The sequence below is a fragment of the Diceros bicornis genome, chromosome 9, assembly GCF_020826845.1.
Source record: "Diceros bicornis minor isolate mBicDic1 chromosome 9, mDicBic1.mat.cur, whole genome shotgun sequence".
NCBI lineage: Eukaryota > Metazoa > Chordata > Mammalia > Perissodactyla > Rhinocerotidae > Diceros > Diceros bicornis.
The window spans coordinates 1,886,202-1,903,992 of record NC_080748.1 but is presented as its reverse complement, the minus strand read 5'-3'; the positions used below and the strand labels follow the sequence as shown (position 1 = coordinate 1,903,992).

Genomic DNA, 17,791 nt, shown 5'->3' with positions numbered 1-17,791 from the left:
TGAGTCAGCAAGCACCTGGGTGGGCTGGGGGCTTGGTTCTGCAGAAGCCTGTCAGAAGCCTGGTTCCATGAGAGCTGTCTATGGCTGCTGGAACTGGCAGGTGGTGTGCTAAGCCACGGGCCTGAGTTCCTAGTAGCCCCCGGGGAGCCTGGAGCCATGGAATCTACCTGGGGTAGATCTCTTAGAACTCAATTATAAAAAACAAAGAAGTTTGAAATGAAACTTCATTCAAAGAAATTTGAAATGAAACCATTTTCATTGGTTACCCAATGAAAATGGGTAACTAGCTGCAATGGACATGTCTCCAGGTGAAACACAGATGGCCAATAAGCACTAGATAGATGCTCAGTATCATAAATCATTAAGAAAATGCAAATTCAAAGCATAGTGTGATACTATTTCACACTCAAAATGAAGGCTATACTCCACATAATGGAAAGTAACAAGTGTTAGTAAAGATATGGAGAATGGGAAACCCACATACATTACTGGTGGGAAAGTAATTTGATGCATCCACTGCAGAAAACAGTTTGCCATTTTTAAAAATCTTAAACCTAGAATTACCATGGACCAGGAGAGTCACAAGGTTGGTATGTCCAAAAGACCATTGGAAACATATGTTCAAAGAAAAACTTTTCCATGGATATTCAAAGCAACATTATTCACAGTGGTCCAAAAGTGGAACAAACCCAAATTTCTATCCAGTTATGACTGCATAAACCAAATGTGCCCTATTCATAATATAGGACATTATGGAGCCATAAAAAGGAATAAGCTACTGCTACATGCTCGGCCATGGATGAACCTTGAAACATGTGTGCTCACTGAAGTCGTCCACAAAGGCCACAGATAGCATGATGCCATTTGAATGAACTGTCCAGAATAGGCAAATCAATAGGGAGAGAAAACAGATGAGTTGTTTTCATGGGCTTGGGTTAGGAGAAAATAGTGTGAATGAGTATGGGTTTGTTTGGGGGTGTTGAAAATGTTCTGGAATTAGTTAGTGGTGATAACCACACGACATAATCATTGTACTAAATGGCACTGAACTGTATACTTTAAATGCTTACAACAGTGTATTCTGTGTTAAGTAGATTCTCCATAAAAATTTTGAATTATTTAAATTAATCAGGGTATTGATTAATTTTAATTTAGTTAATTTAAAGTTGGTTGGGATAGTTAATAAGCGTAATTAATAGAGTTATTAGGGATAGGGCACATTGTAGCCAAGAGAGTAAATATCCGATGATGGCTATAGTAACAGATCCTAAAATTGTACAAGCAACAGTCTAAAATCCAGTCTGTTTCCATTGTCGCCAACTTGGAAAGACCAGCCATGAAAATAGGTCAGTGATCTCGGGGGCCTTGGGTATCTTTTAAAAGATTTAGGTAACATTACGCAATATTTTAACCTCTTGGGCCATCTGGTGGAGGTAGGTTTGAACTTGTGTGTTGATGTACATTCAGCAAGTGGTTCTAAGAAAGGCAAAAACCCCTCCTTCGTTGGTTGGTATAGACAATCTAGGGCCAGGCCATTCTCTAAAACCATTTAGGCAAGAGACTCATGAGACTGTTCCACAAGGGCTAGGATAGGGTCTTATGGAGTTGTTGTCGATGTTGGGTTACGGTTTTTGATACTTCTTGGTTGCCTCAGTTACCTGATTTTGCGTGGGTAGGGCCACCGCACCTGTGTCCAGTCCAGTCAGTCAGTCCTAGTAGAACTGAACACCCAGTCCTATAGGACTGACAGTGTCTCCATGGGTTGGTGGTAGCCAGTCAGGGCAGGAACCTCAGGGGACCTGCAACCTGAGGGAAGCAGGCTGAGATAGAAACAATGATGTATTGCAGAATATAGCTTGGAGAAATCTGCTCAGAGGGCTGGGGAAGAGAGAGCCTCACTGTGTGAGAGCCTTGTGATATCAGCCTACAGTAAAACCCAAAAGTGGATGTTCCTGGTGTGAAATATTCATTACGGCCTTTGGAAGTAAAACCAGTAATTTGCACCCATTCACTAGTTACCTATGCTATATGATTTCAGGGGGTATGGTTAAAGTGTTTGTCGGCCAAGATCTGTTTGGGCCTGAGCACAAAATCACCAAGGTGGTCTCGAAGGCTACCCCAAAATGACTCCTCAAGGAGCAGTTGGGGCAGAAAGTGGGTGGAGCATTTTGAAGGAAGCCTGGGGCAAAGATGTTGTGCGATTGAGTTGGGTAAAACTGAGTGTCTCCGCAGGGTAAGCCCTTCAGCTGGGGTACAATAGGTGATTGGAGGCCAAGTGACAGACCCTGCGGCTCCTGATTCCCAGTGCACGGGCAGGCCTCTCAGCCCATTGGACATAAATGGTGGTGGTGTTTGTGAAGCATCTTGATGGCAGTGTGGAAAGTATAGGCGACGTGTGGTGGGAGACGTCATGATAGTGTCGGGAGGAGCTGTGTGTGAGATTACGGTGTTGAAGGGGAAGGACTGGAGGCAGGTGCAGTGGGTGTGTGACCAACAATGGTCAGTGAAGGGACAGCCGGGGGGTAACTGGGGAAAGCAGGGACCAGCAGAAGTCATGTGTTTAAAACAAGACACCAGACCCAAATGGAGCCGCTTAGGCTATGCCTCACATAAACAAGTCGAGACTTAATTAGACTTTTGGCCCTCCCAGGAATAGAATCTTAAACCAGTCAATCAGGAATCACCTCATGCGCGGCAGGTAGGTCATCTTCCTGATAGAACCCTGCCATCCTCTAAAGGAAAGTAACCTTGCAGTAACCAACCCGCTTTTTTATCTAGTGTAACTTCCTTGTTCTTGCTCCCTTCTGCCTATAAATTCCTTCATTTTGTAGAACTCCTTGGAGGTCCTTTCTCTCTGCTAGACTGGATGCTGCCTGATTCATGAACTGTTGAATAAAGCCAATAAGATGTTTAAAATTTACTGAATTTTATTTTGTTTTGTACCAGTTTGGTGGCAGCAGTGGGATCCAAAGGAGACGCCTGATGGCTTCGAGGATGAGAAACAGTCATTGGTACCAGCAAAACCTTTGAGTTCTCCATCTTTTTCACTGTTTCTGAGGGCTGTGGGTAAGTTTCTCTTGGATCTGAGATCCACTCTGTTTGCCTTGACCTCCTGATCTACCTGGCTTTCCAGTCCAGGGTCAGTGGGTCAGTCTAGACTGACAGGATGCTCTAAGAGAGCATCAGTCTTAGCACTTGGTTAGTCAGCAGTGCCAGGCAAAGGCTTAGTGGTTCAGCTTGAGCTGCCAGATGGTTCTGCCAGGAACCCGAGTCCCTGGCCCTTAGTTAGTCCACAGTCCCCGTTTGTTGGGGTCTGCTGGGTGAGTCTGCAGTCTCCATGTGTTAGGGTCTGCTGCTTCAGTCCGTGGTTCTTGCTAATGGAGAGGAGTGGAAGAAATGTGTGCTCCATGCACATCCAATCTTTGAAAACTTCCTGCGTGCATTTTACATGCATTTTGACCTCTGTTGACTGTTGATGGGTTCTAAGGAAATGGGGAAGGCACAGTGAGGAGGAACTGTGGGTTTCTTCACGACTACCTCGAGGAGGGCCCCCCCCCCACCTGAACAGCCATCCGGCACTATTAGAAATGAAAGACATCCGATCACCGTGGATTGGAACACTCCTTATTGTGACGGTATCAACATTATCCAAAGAGATCAACAAATGCAGTGCAGTCCTTATCAAAATCCCAAGGGCATTTTGTGCTGAAATAGAAAAAAACCCATCCTAAGATTCTTATGGAATCTCAAATAAGCCCAGATACCAAAAATAATCTTGAAAGGAGATACTAAGTTGGAGGACTGATTCTTCCTGATTGAAAACTTACTATAAATCTACAGTATCAAAACAGCATTGTCATGGCATAAAGACAGCCATATTGAGCAATGGAAACAGAATTGAGAGCCCAGAAATTAACCCTCACCCATGTGATCAAATGATGTTTGACAAGGGTGCCAAGATTATTAAATGGGGAAAAGTCTTTTCAACAAGTTGTGCTGGAAATAGTGGATATCTACATGCAAAGGAATCAACTTGGACATTTACCTAACACTGTATACATAACTTGATTCCCAGTGAATCAAATACCTAAGTGTAAGAGCTAATGCTATAATACCCTTAGAAGAAAACATAAGGCAAAACTTGACAAGATAGGATTTGGTAATGATTTCATGGTTCTGACACCCAAGAGCAGCCAATAAAATAGGAAAATACATATGCTGGACTTCATGGATATTAAAAAGTTTTGTGCCTCAAAAGCCATTATCAACAGAGTAAAAGCACAACCCATAGGATGGGCGACCATATTTGCAAACCATGTATCTGACAAAGGCTTAATATCCAGAATAGTTAGAGAACTCCTAAATTCAACAACAAAAAACAAACAACTCAAATCAAATTTGAACAAAGTATATGAGTAGACATTTGCTCAAAGAAGATATGCAAATAACCAATAAGCATATGAAAAGATGCTCATCATCAGTAATCATTAGGGAAATGCAAATCAGATACACAGTGAGAGACCACCTCACATTCATTAGGATGGCATCTATCAAAAAGAAAAAAAAAAGAAGAAGAAAAAGAATAGAACCACTGTTGGCCAAGATGTGGAGAAGTTGGAACCCTTGTGTATTGTGGTGGGAATATATCGTTGCTTTAGAAATCAGTATAACAATTCCTAAAAAAAATTAAAAATATAATTATATAGGACCCAGCAATTCCTATTCTGGGTGTATACCCCACCAAGGAGTTGAAAGCATGTTCTCAAAGACATATTTCAACACTCATGTTCATGGCATCATTATTCATAATAGCTAAAACATGGAAGCCACACAAGTATTGTAATCAAGGAAGGGCTTACAGCCCAATGCACCCATTAGCCAAACAGGATACCCGCTCTTGTAGAAGGGGAAAAAGCTTTATTACGAGGTTGGCCAGCAAAGAGACGAAGGTTAAATCTTTCTCCCCAATGGGCTGTTGAAAAGGGCTTGAAAAGGGCAAAGGAGCGGGTGCAGTAAGTTTGGGAGCAGTCCTAGGCATTTTGTGCAAGCACAGATTTTCATGTTCTGTCACACATCCCACGTTCAAAAGATGGTGTCCTTAACATGATTGGCAGGGGAGTTCTTGGTCCCCCAGTTCATCCTCCAGTCACTTATTTTGTGCAAGCACAGATTTTCATGTTCTGTCACACATCCCACGTTCAAAAGACGGTGTCCTTAACATGATTGGCAGGGGAGTTCTTGGTCCCCCAGTTCATCCTCCAGTCACTTATGCAGTTGCAGTTTGAGTCTTGCAAGCCGTCTTGTTGTCTCATTGGTTCAAAGTAGTTGAAACTTGCTTAAGGAAGAGAAATGGAGTTTCTGAACAGCAACTCTCGGCCCAAGATTAAATCCTTAGTAAATATCATATGGGATATGGCTTAAAAAAGTAGTCTCCAGGGTACTGTTGAGAAAAATCTGGCTGGGGCCCCATTTTATTTTGGGCTTGGTTGTGGGCCTTGCTATGGTATCTGTCCAGGGATGTATGGATGAGCAAAATGTGCTATATACATACAATGGTATATTATTCATCCTTGAAAAATGAAGGAAAGTCTAATATACGGCACACCATGGATGAACCTTCAAGATATTACTCTAAATGAAATAAGCTAGTCACAAAAATACAACCTTGTGTGATTTCCCTTCTAGAGCTTCCTGAAATCACCAGATTCAGAGAGACAGAAAGTAGAATGGTGTTTGCCAGTGGGTGGGAGGAGGGGGAATGGGGGATTATTCATGAATGGGTATAGAGTTTCAGTTTTGTAAAATGAGAAGTGTTCTGAAGATGGATCGTGGTGATGATTGCACAGCAATATTAATGTCTTCAATACACTTCAATACACATTAAAACATACTTAATGTATCTATGGGGCCTGATGACTTGTCCTGGCCGAGCACATGCTTGTGCTGTTGCACATCTTACCCCTCACTGTGCAGTTGGGAAACTGGCCTAGAAAGAGGCAGGTACTGTCCCAGACCACAGGAGGTCATCAGAGTCCTGAGGACTAGAGAGAGCTCCAGCTTACTTGGCCAAGGCTCCACCTCTTCCCTCAGGTTTCCTTGGGCAATGAGTGGCTTTAAGATCCTAGAGGATTGCTGCGCACCCTTTTCCATATGGGGTCATTTTCCTCTCCTCATCATCACACCTGCACAGGCACACTCCGTCATACTTGACTTCTCATATGGAGAACACTGAGGTGCAGTCAAGAAAGAGCTGACACCGGGGATGTGACAAGAGGCAGGAGGGAGAGAGGTTGGAGGCAGCTCTCCCACGGGGCAGTAGCATCCGTTCTCCTAGATTCGTGCACAGGGGCCCAGAGATGGGAAGAGGAATCCCTAAGGTTCCTAGGTGTCTACCTGTTCCAGATCCATCCCTGGCCCAGCCTGGGGATCACAGGACTGGGGTCCTGCAGTCCACCTCTGTGGGCACCCAAAACTGTGATGAGCCCATCCTCCCTTTGTGTAGGCATTGGGAACAGGAGAGAAGATCTCAGTGAGGGTCCTCCTGTATAAAGTGGAGTGCATCCAGCGAGTGACTCCAAGTGTTCCATGCACTCACTACATGTCTGTTGGACTAGGTTCTCTGTTGATGACCTACTGTGCTCTGAAACCCTGAGAAAATGATTTCCAGCCCCTGGAGATCCTTTAGAACTGACGAGGCTAGGGGGCTTGGGTGGATGAGAACTGAGGATAAGGAAGAAGATGCCAGAGCACTGGACACCAAGTCCAGAGTCCAGGGAGAAGACTAATCCTTGTTGGACCCTTGCGGTCCTCATCTGGAAGTAGGGGAAATCATTGTCATGGCTGCAGTTAGGATGCCTTAGGAGTGAAGAGGACACCTGGTGGGGAAAAGCAAGAGAGGTGCACGGTAGGCTCCCGAGATTCCTCCCACTCCCTCGAAGCTGACAGGTCCTGCTGCTTTACCCCTGGGACCCTGGAGAGCATCTGCCTTGAGGACACCTGAAGAAAGATTCCTTTCTGTTTGGAGTTCCGGCCTGGGCAGCAGTGCTAGTTCTGGCCACGAGGGGGCGGGCAGCCTCTTGTGTCAGTGGTGGCCAGTGAGTTTTTGCTTTTATTTTTTTTCAGTTGTATTGAGGTATACTTGATATACAGCACTAAGTTAACATTGCTGTGTGGTATATTTGAAACTTGCTAAGAGAGTAGATCCTAAAAAGCCTCATCATCAGGAAACAATCTTTTTTTCTGTTTGGTGATTGATGTTAACTAAACTTATTTTGGTAACCATTACATAATATATATATATATCAAGTCATTCTGCTGTAATCCTGGAATTTACTTGGTGTCCACTGAACTATTCTTGAGCTCCTGGAGCAGCGAAGAGTCAACCAGAGGTCTTTCTGGCTGTCCCCCTGCCTCAGAAACAACTTGTACCTCCTATTACTAGTGTTCATCTCCACAATGAAAGTTGGTCAAAAGCAGGGGGCGGGGTGCAAGATCTACCCATATACTCATTCAGCAGCTGTGTCCTGAGCACTCACCCTGTGCCAGGTGCCCTGGTGGGCTGAAGTGCAGGATGAAAATGACCAAGTGGTCCCTGCCTGCCGGGAGCTCACAGTCTAGAGGGGAAATGGACAAAAGCAAAGACATGAGAAAGAAAAGAGCAAGTGCTGTAGAGAAACACATCAGGGGGCTGTGAGGGAGGGCTGGGCGTCACTGGGTAGGAGGGTCTGAAAGACCTCTCTAGGGTGACATTTTCTGGGACCGGAATGACAAGAGGGAGTCAGCCTTGCACAAGTCTGGGAGCAGTGTGTCAGGGAGATGGCACCACTGGTCCTGAGTCTCACAGGCAGAAGTGAGTTTGGCCAGAGGAGGTTAGAAAGGTGGCCAATGCAACTGGAGGGAGGCTGGGAGAAGAGAACAGGAGCTAGGGTGGAAGGTAGGGCCAGGGCCTGGTAGGCTGTGTTTGTTACCTTTCCCTCTCTGACTTCATTGCCCCTAACCTTGCATTTCAAAACAACAAATGTTGACAATCTCACAATTTGTGTGGGTCAGCAATCAGGCATGTTTTAGCTGGGTGCCTCTGTCTCAGTGAGTTTAACAGATTGGGGCTGTGGCCTCAACTGAGGCTCGACTAGGGGAGGACTGGCCCACAAGTTCACTCTCAGCCTTCAGAATTCATTTTGTATTGAGAGCCTGAGTTCCTTTCTGTCTGTTGGCCCAGGCACTCCCTTGCTTCTCTCTTCAATGTGCCTCCACATTGGGCAGCCCCAATACACCGGTATTTGATTCCTCACTTCCAGGGATTTGACAGAGTGAGAGAGAGAGAGATGGCACATGAGAGAGGGAGTAAGAGGAAGTGAGAGACATTTTTAGTTAAAATTTAGACAAGACATCCCATCACTTTGGCTCTTATTATGTTCAGAAGCCAGTTACTAACCTCTTTGTGGTTCCACGGGGAAGTGTATAACATGGGTGGGGCTTACTGGGTACCACTGTGGAGGCTGCCCACCTCATAGGCCAAGATGAGGCACTTCGGTCTCATTCTCCATAAAACAGGAAACAATTGAATGGTTTTATGCCACAGATGGCAATATCTGAATTTCCATTAGTTGCAACCCCCTCATGGTGTTGACCTGAAAATGAGGCCAAGTTGGAAGTGACTGTCCCAATATCACATTCTTGGAGCCCAGGCCTGTTTTGAGTGGTGTTCTGTACTACATCCCACCCCTCCTTGTTATTCTTCCATCTCTAAGTTTGTGCCTTAGGTACATGTGACACCAGCCCACAGGGGTAATAGATATTATCTCATATACACCGGGTGATGTCCCTAGGAAGTAGATTCTAGCTTGATTCCCATGGTGCAGGTTTAGAGACTGGGGAGGACCTGAGAGGCACAGGGACTATCCCAGGATGAAGAAATAGTAAGGAAAAGGAGGTCTGCATTCATCTCTGTCTCCTCAAAACTAGGTCCCTAGTTAGGTTTCCAGGGACCTGTGGGTAGGGCTATGTGGTCTCATTGTGTACAGTTCAAGAGATGACGTGGGGTCATAGACCTCAACAGATCTTAGAACTCTGGTAACCAGGCACCCACATTGCCCCATCCACCTCACTTGATTGGAGACAGTCAACAGGCAAAGATGTTTTGTTGTTGTTTCCCAACTTTTGGAGGATCTGGGCTCAAAAAATCCCAGAAAGAGAATCTTTTTGGTAGTTGGCGATGTTGGCTCAGCCTTAATTCTTGACGCCTCTGGGCATCTGGCAGGAGGCTGTGAAAGGTAACACGGGGCAGCCCAGGGGAGGCTAGTGCAGGCCAGGGCACAGCTGTGATCCCACCTGATCAGCCCCACACCCCTTGCCCCTCTTTGTGTGTGTGTGTGTGTGTGCATGTGTCTGTGAGGAGGAGAGAAGGCAGGACATAAGGGGCGGGTCATTCCTGAGCAGGTGCTGGTTGTTAGGTGTCGGAAACCTAACAGCTAGGTCATGTTCATACTTCAGGCCATGCCTGGCAGCATGAGAAGGTGAGCACCTCTACTCATATTGTTACCGAGCACTAGAGGATTCATCTCCTTCCCTCCCTGACCAGAGTTCTTTGCAGAGATGCCCCTCTGTGCCTGAACTGAGGAACAGATATTCTCTTGGTGGTTGGCCCCAGTGGCAGTGTGCAGGCAGCCCCTGATTTCTTCTGGCCCAGTTCCCAGGCAGTCTTTGCAGAACTCCACTCATTAGGTTGTCGAGTAACTGCCCAATGGTTTCAACTCCACAAACTCACTAGACAAGGGGCAGGTACATGAGGCCACCCACACTTTCCAGTGCTGCTCTGAGATGAGAGCAGGAGCAGAGGGTCTCCACACTCAGGAGCTTGAGATGATGAGGTTGGACTAGATCTAGGGAGGGACCAGACTCAGGCTGTCCCTTTTTGAAGCTAAAGGGGATGTACATGAATGTCACCTTGCCTGGCTAGGAGATGAGCTGCCGTGACCCTCTTACCCTTGTCCGGTGTGAGCTTCTGGAGGCCACTGAGGCAGAGCCAGATGGTAAGGGGGACTGCAGGCTGGGTATTCCTGGAAGGGAGTGGGATCTTTCTTGTGTTTAGAAGGTCACATGGAAAGTCAGCTATGTGGGTGAATCTTTGTTTTTATCCCACTCCAGCGTCAGCTGCTGAGCTCCAGCCAGCGGCAGAAGAAGAGCAGTGGGCAGTGGTGGAGGTAGAGCTGGCTCCAGCTCCGTTGACACCACCCCCTCTAGCACTGGAGCCAGTGTCCCCTCCACCAGCAGTGTTGGAGGTGGAGCAAGGGCCAACATGGGCTCCAGCAGGAGTAGGAGCTGCTTAGCTAGAGTCACCTGGACCATCATTTCTAGTGAGAAGTCCATCTCCACCTGTGGCTCTTAAGGAGCGTGAGAAGCTTAATCTCATGGCCTTCCCTCCTAAGCTGGTGGTGGAGCAGTTTACCATGATGGATGCGGTGAGCAGCTGGGCTTTCAGGGTGGTGTGGGGCAGGCCTTCCCTCTGCTATCGTTGCCCCAGACCTGATCCAGACTCCTATGATCTGGGCCCAAATCCAGGCTCCACCCTTTACCAATCATAAGACCTGGGCAACTTTCTGAACACCCAAGCCTTTGCTGTCCACCTGCAGACCGTGGAGGTGGACATTAAGAGGACCTGTTGCACAGAGTGACTGTGCCAACTCCATGAGGTAGAAGAGATGGAAAGCTGGGTGGGCCCTGGCCCATCTGTGCAGGGAAGGGCTCACTGTGTACAGCCTGGACCCTGGTGGCCCAACCGTCTGCTCAGGAGTCTCAACAGCCTCAGGACTTATTAGACGCCTGATGTGTACTCCACTACAAGGGAGACAGACAAGGCCTGTGGGTGTAGCTGCCACGCGGGGATGTGCATCAGAATGTGGAGTGGGACCAGAGGGGGGATCAGGGTATTGGAAGATGCCCCCTTGGGATGAGCCTAGTTGAGCCACCATCTGGAGCTTGGAGTTAGCCAGCACGGGCTGGGTTCAAATGCCCCTCTCCCTTCCCTGCCAGTATTGGGTCCTGGGTCATCCTGTGCTGGGTGTCCTCAGTGGACAGAGAAGAAAAGCCAGGGACTGTCACAAGGCTCAGGCCACATCCTGAGCTTTCTGAGCTCCAGCTCTAAACTGTGACTCCTGTGTGGGACTTTGGGGGCTGTAGGCACAGACCTGGGGTGTGGCAGGGCTCGGTGACACTCCCCCTGTTCTCCAGGAGCTCTTCCAGAAGGTGGTGTCCTCTCCGTGTCTGGGCTCCACCTGGGGCAAGAGGAACAAGCCCGGCAATGAGCACCAGACACCCAACTTCCAGGCCACCGTCGACCACGTCAGAAGGGTGGCCAGCTTCGTCATCATCCCCTGCCTCGGGGACCCGAGCAAGACAGCCCAGGACAGGGTGAGGGTGGTGGAGCGCTGGATCCAGGTGGCCCAGGTGTGCTGTGGGAGGCCCAGTGGAGCCCCTCTCTGAAGCCTTGGGAACTGCCTCTCCACATTTATCAGCTCCCAGGATTGCAGTGTGTGGTCTAAGCCCCTGCACAGTCCCTAGGACCTTCCTGCCAGGGGCCCGCTGACTTTAACTCCAGGTCCCAGTGAGAGGATGCTCACTTCCTACCTGGCTCCTTCCCTGGGTTGAGCTAAAATCCTGCTCCCTGTGAGTGTTACTCTTTGGGTCCTAAATGTGCCCTTCTGGGACTCCCTGAGCATCTGTCTCATCCAGGAGGGGAGATTTAAATAGAAGGGTACTGAAGCTAGAGCAAGCTGGGCTACAGTGCCCCACCTCACAGCTCATTCTCTTCCCTTCCCCAGGAGTTCGAGATCCTGAAGAACTTCTTCTCGTCCTGCACTGTCAACTCTGCTCTGCAGAAAACCTTCACAAGCCACCTGAAGAACACACGGGGGAAGTTTCCCGGTGGGTAGGCCTCTCTCCATAGGAGGACCAGGGTGGATGGGGGATCTCTTGTATGTCTGCCATTGGCCCCTCAGTCAGCTGGGAACTCCTGGGAGGCAGCAAATGCTGGGGACAGGGCCTGGGCCTCGGCAGGGGGTCTCTAAACCTTCCGGGGTCCTTAATGCACCAGTTCTGCTTTAGGACTCGGCTTCCCTAAGTGTCAGGTACTAAGTTGAGCCAAATTGGAGATTTTCAAGTGTTTATAGCAACAGAACCCCATGCCCAGTTGAAACTCAAAGCAGTCAAAACAGAGCTGTTCTGTAGAACTGGGGAGTGGAGACCCCAGTGACCAACAGGAGAGCCCCCTCCCAGTACCATGAGACCTTAGCGCTCAGAGGAGCCCAGTGAGAACACTCCTTCAGGCAGTTTGAATCTCTTGGGTTTGCAAAGAAAAGGGATTTGCATTCAGACCCCTCACATTATTCCTAAATTTATCCCTCGTTCTTTCCCCTCCCCTGAGAGAGAGCTCTGAAAATCTTAAGGAACTCAATAGTCAAGACAAGTCCTTGAGCAGAGACCTGATGATCAAGGTAGAGTGGAGGCTGGGGGTCTGGAAAGAGAGGAGGGGTGCGGAGGAGGGGCACTGGGCAGGCTGTGGTTTTGATAGTTTCTCCCTTGAACTTTCTCTGAAACATTCCCGTCTATCTCATCCAGATTAACAAGCAGAGGGATCTGTTCTGCCCATGGGCAGGTGGGGTGCCATTTGTGGGCGGGAGGCCCTGGTCATGAGACACAATGGTGTTGGCTGGGCTGTTCCAGGAGGAGTTGCCGAGCTGGCGCCATCAACAGGTCTCTGGCTTCCATGTATGTCCATCCTGCTGGATGTAGCTTCTTCCAGGCTGTTGGGTGGTTGGGGTGGGTTTAGCCCTCAGCCTAAACCTATCCTCAGGAAGCCAGGACCCTGCTGCTCCTTCTATCTTCACCACATCTCCAAGGGGCTGCATCCTGCCTGCCCCAGGGATGTGCGTGGCAGAGGATTCCCATGGCCCAGGTGGAAAAACAGGCTGCTCATCCTCAGGTGAGAGATGTGTGTGCATTCTGGGACTCCCCACTCGACCCCTAGAGCAGTCACTTCACTTGAATCAACCACAGGAGTCTAACCTGAGTGCCTGGTTGGCAATGACATATGCCCCCAGTGGCTTATGAGAAGCGTCTAGGCAACTGATGGATTCTTAGTGGATCCTGCTGAAAGGACCTTAGGAGCTTCATGTAAACGGGGAATCAAAATGTCCTGTCATCCCCTTCTCTGTTGATCAGAGGTGGCACCTTGGAGGTCCAGTTCTTGAGTGGATAAAGAAAGAGTTCAGGGGCCGTCCCTGTGGCGCAAGCGGTTAAGTGCGCGCACTCCGCTGCGGCGGCTCAGGGTTCGCCGGTTCGGATCCCGGGTGCGCACCGACGCACCGCTTGTCGACCTATGATGTGGCAACGTCCCATATAAAGTGGAGGAAGATGGGCATGGATGTTAGCCCAGGGCCAGTCTTCCTCAGCAAAAAAAGAGGAGGATTGGCAGATGTTAGCACAAGGCTGATCTCCTCACGAAAAAAAAAAAAAGGATTCAGTGCAGGGGAATGTCCTGAGGCGTTCCTTGGGGAGGAGAAGGCTTTGGCTTGGCCTCTGGCCCAGCCTGGGGCCCAGACACTCCACGGGACTGGGGCAGGCAGGAGCCACTCAACCAGACTCCCAAGACACCCCGTCCTCTCCATCCATGACTCAGCCCAGGACCAAGCTTTGAGAGCTCAAGGGACAGGACTCTTGTCAGTGGTGGGGCTGGGGGTTAGGCAAGGATGTTGGAACAGGGCCTCTGACTGAGAGGGGCAAGCGGCCTCTCTTCTGTGGGCCCCTGAGCAACACACTGCCTATGTTTGGGTCTCTGTCTCCTCATCAGGGAAATGGAGGGATGGTGATTGTGTGGTGCAGGCCTCACAGGGTGGTGTTGAGGTAAGAGGGAGGAAAGGAATGTGGGAGCTTTCTGCCTACTCCACCTGGAGGGGTGAGGGCCAGAACAATGATGACAGTCTTGTGACACTGAGTCCTCATGAGAACCTGTGTGGTAGCCGGAGTTCTCACACTTTCCAGATGAGGAAACAGGCTCAAGGAGGCCAGGCCACAAGCCCAAGCTCACACCCAGAGTGAGAGTTGGAGCTGGGCTTGTTCTGGAATCACAAGACCTTGGAGGATGGAATGACATTGGTACCAGTTGACTCAAGTCAGATGTCCAGTGTCGGAGGCCAGTGGTGCTGGAGAGAAATGGGGTGAGGGGAGTATGTCCTCACTGACACTGTCCTCGACCCTGGCAGGAGGGGCCCTCCACGTTTGCTCCCCCAGAGAGCAACCCCCAGAGAGTGCAGGAGAAGCAGCAGCAGCGGCAGGTTAGTGTGCCTGTGGGGGAGGGGCTCTGTGCTCCCAGCTGGAGGCCTGAAATCAAAAGATGAGGGCCCTTCATCTTGGTGCCACAGTGTCTGAATCCCCCAGTAGAAGTGACCAAGAGGAGGGCCTGGAAGAGCTGGTGCAGGATGAGTGTGTTTTGGGGAGGGCAAGGGACTGCACACCCTGTGATTTGCCAGAAGCCGGCCCTGGGAGGTGAGGAGGAGGAGTGTGGTGTTCTTGGGGTGTGAAGGGAGTAGGAATTGACGGGAGGCTGCTGAGGGTCCTAGGCTGCTCCTCGTGGGAACCCTGGGGTGGGCCAGGTGGCTGAGTGTGGGGACTTTTCAGGAGAGGGTCTACATGGGGTCGACTTGAGAGCAAAGGTTCATCCCACCCACACCCCGATGTCACAAGGTGTTGTCCCCTATCTTGGAACTCTGCTCAGTGACCTGCTGATGCTGCACCTGGTGATGGGTGACTATTTCGAGGTGGGTGCACCTGAGGTCTAGGCAGGAAGGACCAGGATTCTGAGCCTTGGGATGCGGGAGCCCCCGAACTGAGCTCTGAGTTCTCAGCACTTGGCACATCTCCTCTCATGAAAGCCTTGCAGCCACCGCTGGCAGCTGGGGCATCAGGCCTATTTTAGCGATGAGTGAACAGAGTTTCTGCCAGAGAAACCCATTCCAGTTACCCAGGCTGGGGAAGCTCAGAGTTGCCTGATGGCAGAGCTGCGTGAGGTTTTATCTGAGCTGGACTCAGCCTGTAACTCCCATGTTGCCCATGAAGGGAGAAAGAAGTCGGCCCCCCCCAAGTCAGGAAGCACATAAGTGCCTGAGCAGTCCCCTCTGCCTGAAGCCTCAGCCTCCAAGTCTGTCATCAGAGAGAGTTGTGCTGCCAGGTCCCTCAGTTACACCCCCATGTCCTCCTCCTCTGGAGCCCAGAGGCAAGCCTAGGTCCAAGTCCTGTTTTCTCTGCATGCCTGGCCCCCTCTGGGGATCTGGCAGTAGTGCAACATGAGAAGGGGTGGGCATAGGGAGCTAGTCAGGCTAGGGGTCTTTGTCTGATGGACTCTGGCTGTCTACCTTCCAGGGGAATGGGATCAACCTTGAGAAGAGTACTGAGGAGCAGCTGTGGCACTCCCTGCAGGGGAGAGGAAGGAGGTGGAAATCAGAGACCTTCTGGGCAGAACAGTCCTTGGCTTCACCCGCTGTATCTTACATTGAGTGGAAGAGTTTGATACCAGAGAAGTGGGAGACCCATCCAATTGGCGGGTGGGTTGAGGGGAGGATGGCATCAAGGAAATCTTCCTGGAGGAGGGGTTGATTATTCCCATTCTGAGAACTGGTAGATCCTGGATGGAACTGGAGGGAAGGATGGTTTCCAGGACTGGTCCCCTGCCCCACTCCTCACCTCCAACAAGACCCCTGCAGCATCCCCCACCCAGGCCCTGTCTGCATCCTCTCCTTCCCTCTGGTCCCAGGAATACCGAGTCATGAGGGAGATCCTGCTGCTCCAGGAGGCTGCAAAGAATTACAAGCTAGAGCCCGAGGGAGCCATTTGGGGCCTCGTTCCAGGACATGGAGTTGCTCAACGAGAATGAGAGGTGAGGCCGGGCAGGAGTTGGGTGAGGGCAGGGGTGGACTCTCCCTGTTGGCCAGTCCAGAGAGCCTGTCTCCATGGTGCCCCACTCATCCCCCAGCCTGATTACATGGTGATCTCTGGGACACCCAGACTCCAGCTGCTGGGCAGGCAGTGGGGGGACCCCTGAGGTGTGGTTCCTGGTAGGCTCACAGGTGCCTCTCTGTCCTGTAGCTACACCTTGTCCTGCCAGCCAGAGCGCTAGACCTAGTTGGCCTGCAGAGTACGCAAGGCCAAGAAGAACCGGCCATCATCAAGGTCAGGGGTGAGTGAGTGTCTGGGCCGGGGTGACTGACTCCTAGGGGTTCAGTAAGGCTTTGGGCTAAGCGTGGCCTTGGGGAGTCGGATAGCTGGCACTGGGATCCCAGCTCCACTATTGACCAGTCCTGTGACTGGGGTGACTCTCTTCAGCTTCCTGAGACTCCGTTTCCCCCTCTGTGAAATAGGTAATACTAAATGATCGCTCACGTGGCAGGGACAAATGGGGTACTGGTGGCTGACAGCACTGAGCACAGGGTCTGGAGCACCCAGTGCAGTGGGGACATGGTGGGGGGCCATGATTCTGAGGGAGGCCACGCAAGATAACCCGACTCTTCTACTCAGCCCCCAGGCCCCAACCCCGAACCCCATACCAGTGGCCGATCACAGCCCCATCCTCAGCAGCGGGGACACAGCTGGGATGCTTGCGATGCACAGGGTCAGCTCCTCCCATTTGATGGGAAGGGGAGCATTGTAAGCTGATTCCTGGGGTCCCCTGAAGCCCAAGAGAGAAGGGATGACCCCATCCCAGCTCCCTGACATCTCTACCTCAGCACCTACTCACCCATTGGGGAGAGACAGTGGTTATTTGTTGTAAATAATAAATGACATATTTGAATATTATATTAAAGTCCTGTTCCCTTTACAGCTTGGGAGTTGTGGTGTGGTTCTGTCGCTTTCTGTAGGCATGTGAGTGAGACACAGAATCTCACATTTCTCCTTGAATCAAGAACTCTTCTGGGCCGGCCCCGTGGCTTAGTGGTTAAGTGCGCACGCTCCGCTGCTGCCGGCCTGGGTTCGGATCCCGGGCGCACACCGATGCACCGCTTCTCCGGCCATGCTGAGGCCACGTCCCACATACAGCAACTAGAAGGATATGCAACTATGACATACAACTATCTACTGGGGCTTTGGGGGAAAAAAATAAATAAATAAAATTATAAAAAAAAAAAAAGAACTCTTCTGAGTCATCAACTTATTGTATGTTGGAGAAGGGAGAAAGGCCAGCCCCCTTTTTGGCTAGTGACATCACTCCCAATTCCCCCTAACTCCGAGAACAAGTTCATTTCAGTATCATTCAGCCGCTCCAGGGGCGGACACGGTCCCCGGCCCGTTCTCCTGGGATTTAAAGGTTAATGGTACTTTCACAGGCAAAGCAACAACCACTGAAATGTGGATGTCTTTAAAACAGCACTACCCAGGACCAGGTCGTGCCATAGGCAGGGGGTGCCTTTCTACATTCTGGAGGAAGAAGGAATGTTTTCTGCTTCTCCTGTTGAGGTTTCTTTTGACCAAATTTTAGGAACTTGTAGTTTTCTAGTTCAATCTCTGGAATTGCATCAGCTGTAAGTGGGGAAAACAATGTAAAAAGATCAAAACATGCATGTGGAGAGGACAAGGCCCGCAAAGGTGATTTGCAAATGGACTAAAGGCAGACAGGACTTTCCCTCCTGATACCCCTCTAGTGCCTCCATGTTCACCACTGACCTAGAATTGAATCCTGCTGGGGTCCATGTCCAGGACTGTGAAATCTGTTTCCTGCTGTTTTGTATCCAATGGGAAAGATCTG

General features: G+C 50.0%; 2 protein-coding genes across 10 annotated transcripts in view; both read left to right on the top strand.

The window, feature by feature from the left end:
- LOC131410021 (ral guanine nucleotide dissociation stimulator-like 3) overlaps positions 1 to 16,869 on the top strand; it is a 111,999-nt gene extending 95,130 nt beyond the window's left edge. For 2 of the 8 annotated variants that reach the window (XM_058547739.1, XM_058547740.1), the window contains exons 2-7: positions 2,947 to 3,066; positions 11,820 to 11,922; positions 12,851 to 12,979; positions 14,259 to 14,330; positions 15,415 to 15,596; positions 16,138 to 16,433. In XM_058547739.1, the coding sequence (XP_058403722.1) occupies positions 12,944 to 12,979; positions 14,259 to 14,330; positions 15,415 to 15,596; positions 16,138 to 16,168 (321 nt within the window). In that variant the 5' untranslated portion in view covers positions 2,947 to 3,066; positions 11,820 to 11,922; positions 12,851 to 12,943 and the 3' untranslated portion in view covers positions 16,169 to 16,433. Of the gene's footprint in view, positions 1 to 2,946; positions 3,067 to 11,819; positions 11,923 to 12,667; positions 12,980 to 14,258; positions 14,331 to 14,642; positions 14,814 to 15,414; positions 15,597 to 16,137; positions 16,434 to 16,566 lie in introns of those variants that run through there. The other 6 variants (XM_058547741.1, XR_009221100.1, XR_009221099.1 and 3 more) reach the window with 6 other exon arrangements.
- On the top strand, positions 10,377 to 11,590 carry LOC131410023 (ral-GDS-related protein-like). Of its 2 annotated transcripts, none has more exons than XR_009221101.1 (2): positions 10,377 to 10,460; positions 10,561 to 10,646. XR_009221101.1 is itself a non-coding variant. In XM_058547745.1 (2 exons), the coding sequence occupies exons 1-2, from the start codon at positions 10,410 to 10,412 to the stop codon at positions 11,479 to 11,481; spliced, it is 303 nt and encodes a 100-aa protein (XP_058403728.1). In that variant the 5' UTR covers positions 10,377 to 10,409; the 3' UTR covers positions 11,482 to 11,590. The 2 variants fall into 2 exon arrangements, 1 of the variants encoding a protein (XP_058403728.1); XM_058547745.1 differs by lacking the exon at positions 10,561 to 10,646 and adding an exon at positions 11,230 to 11,590.
- Positions 16,870 to 17,791: the final 922 nt, after the last annotated feature.

Excerpts from the sequence above, each read along its gene's own strand:
- LOC131410023 (XM_058547745.1), top strand. The coding sequence starts at position 10,410 with ATGGCCTTCCCTCCTAAGCTGGTGGTGGAGCAGTTTACCATGATGGAT. Across the intron at positions 10,461-11,229 it reads AGTTTACCATGATGGATGCG|GAGCTCTTCCAGAAGGTGGT; the intron begins GTGAGCAGCTGG and ends CCTGTTCTCCAG.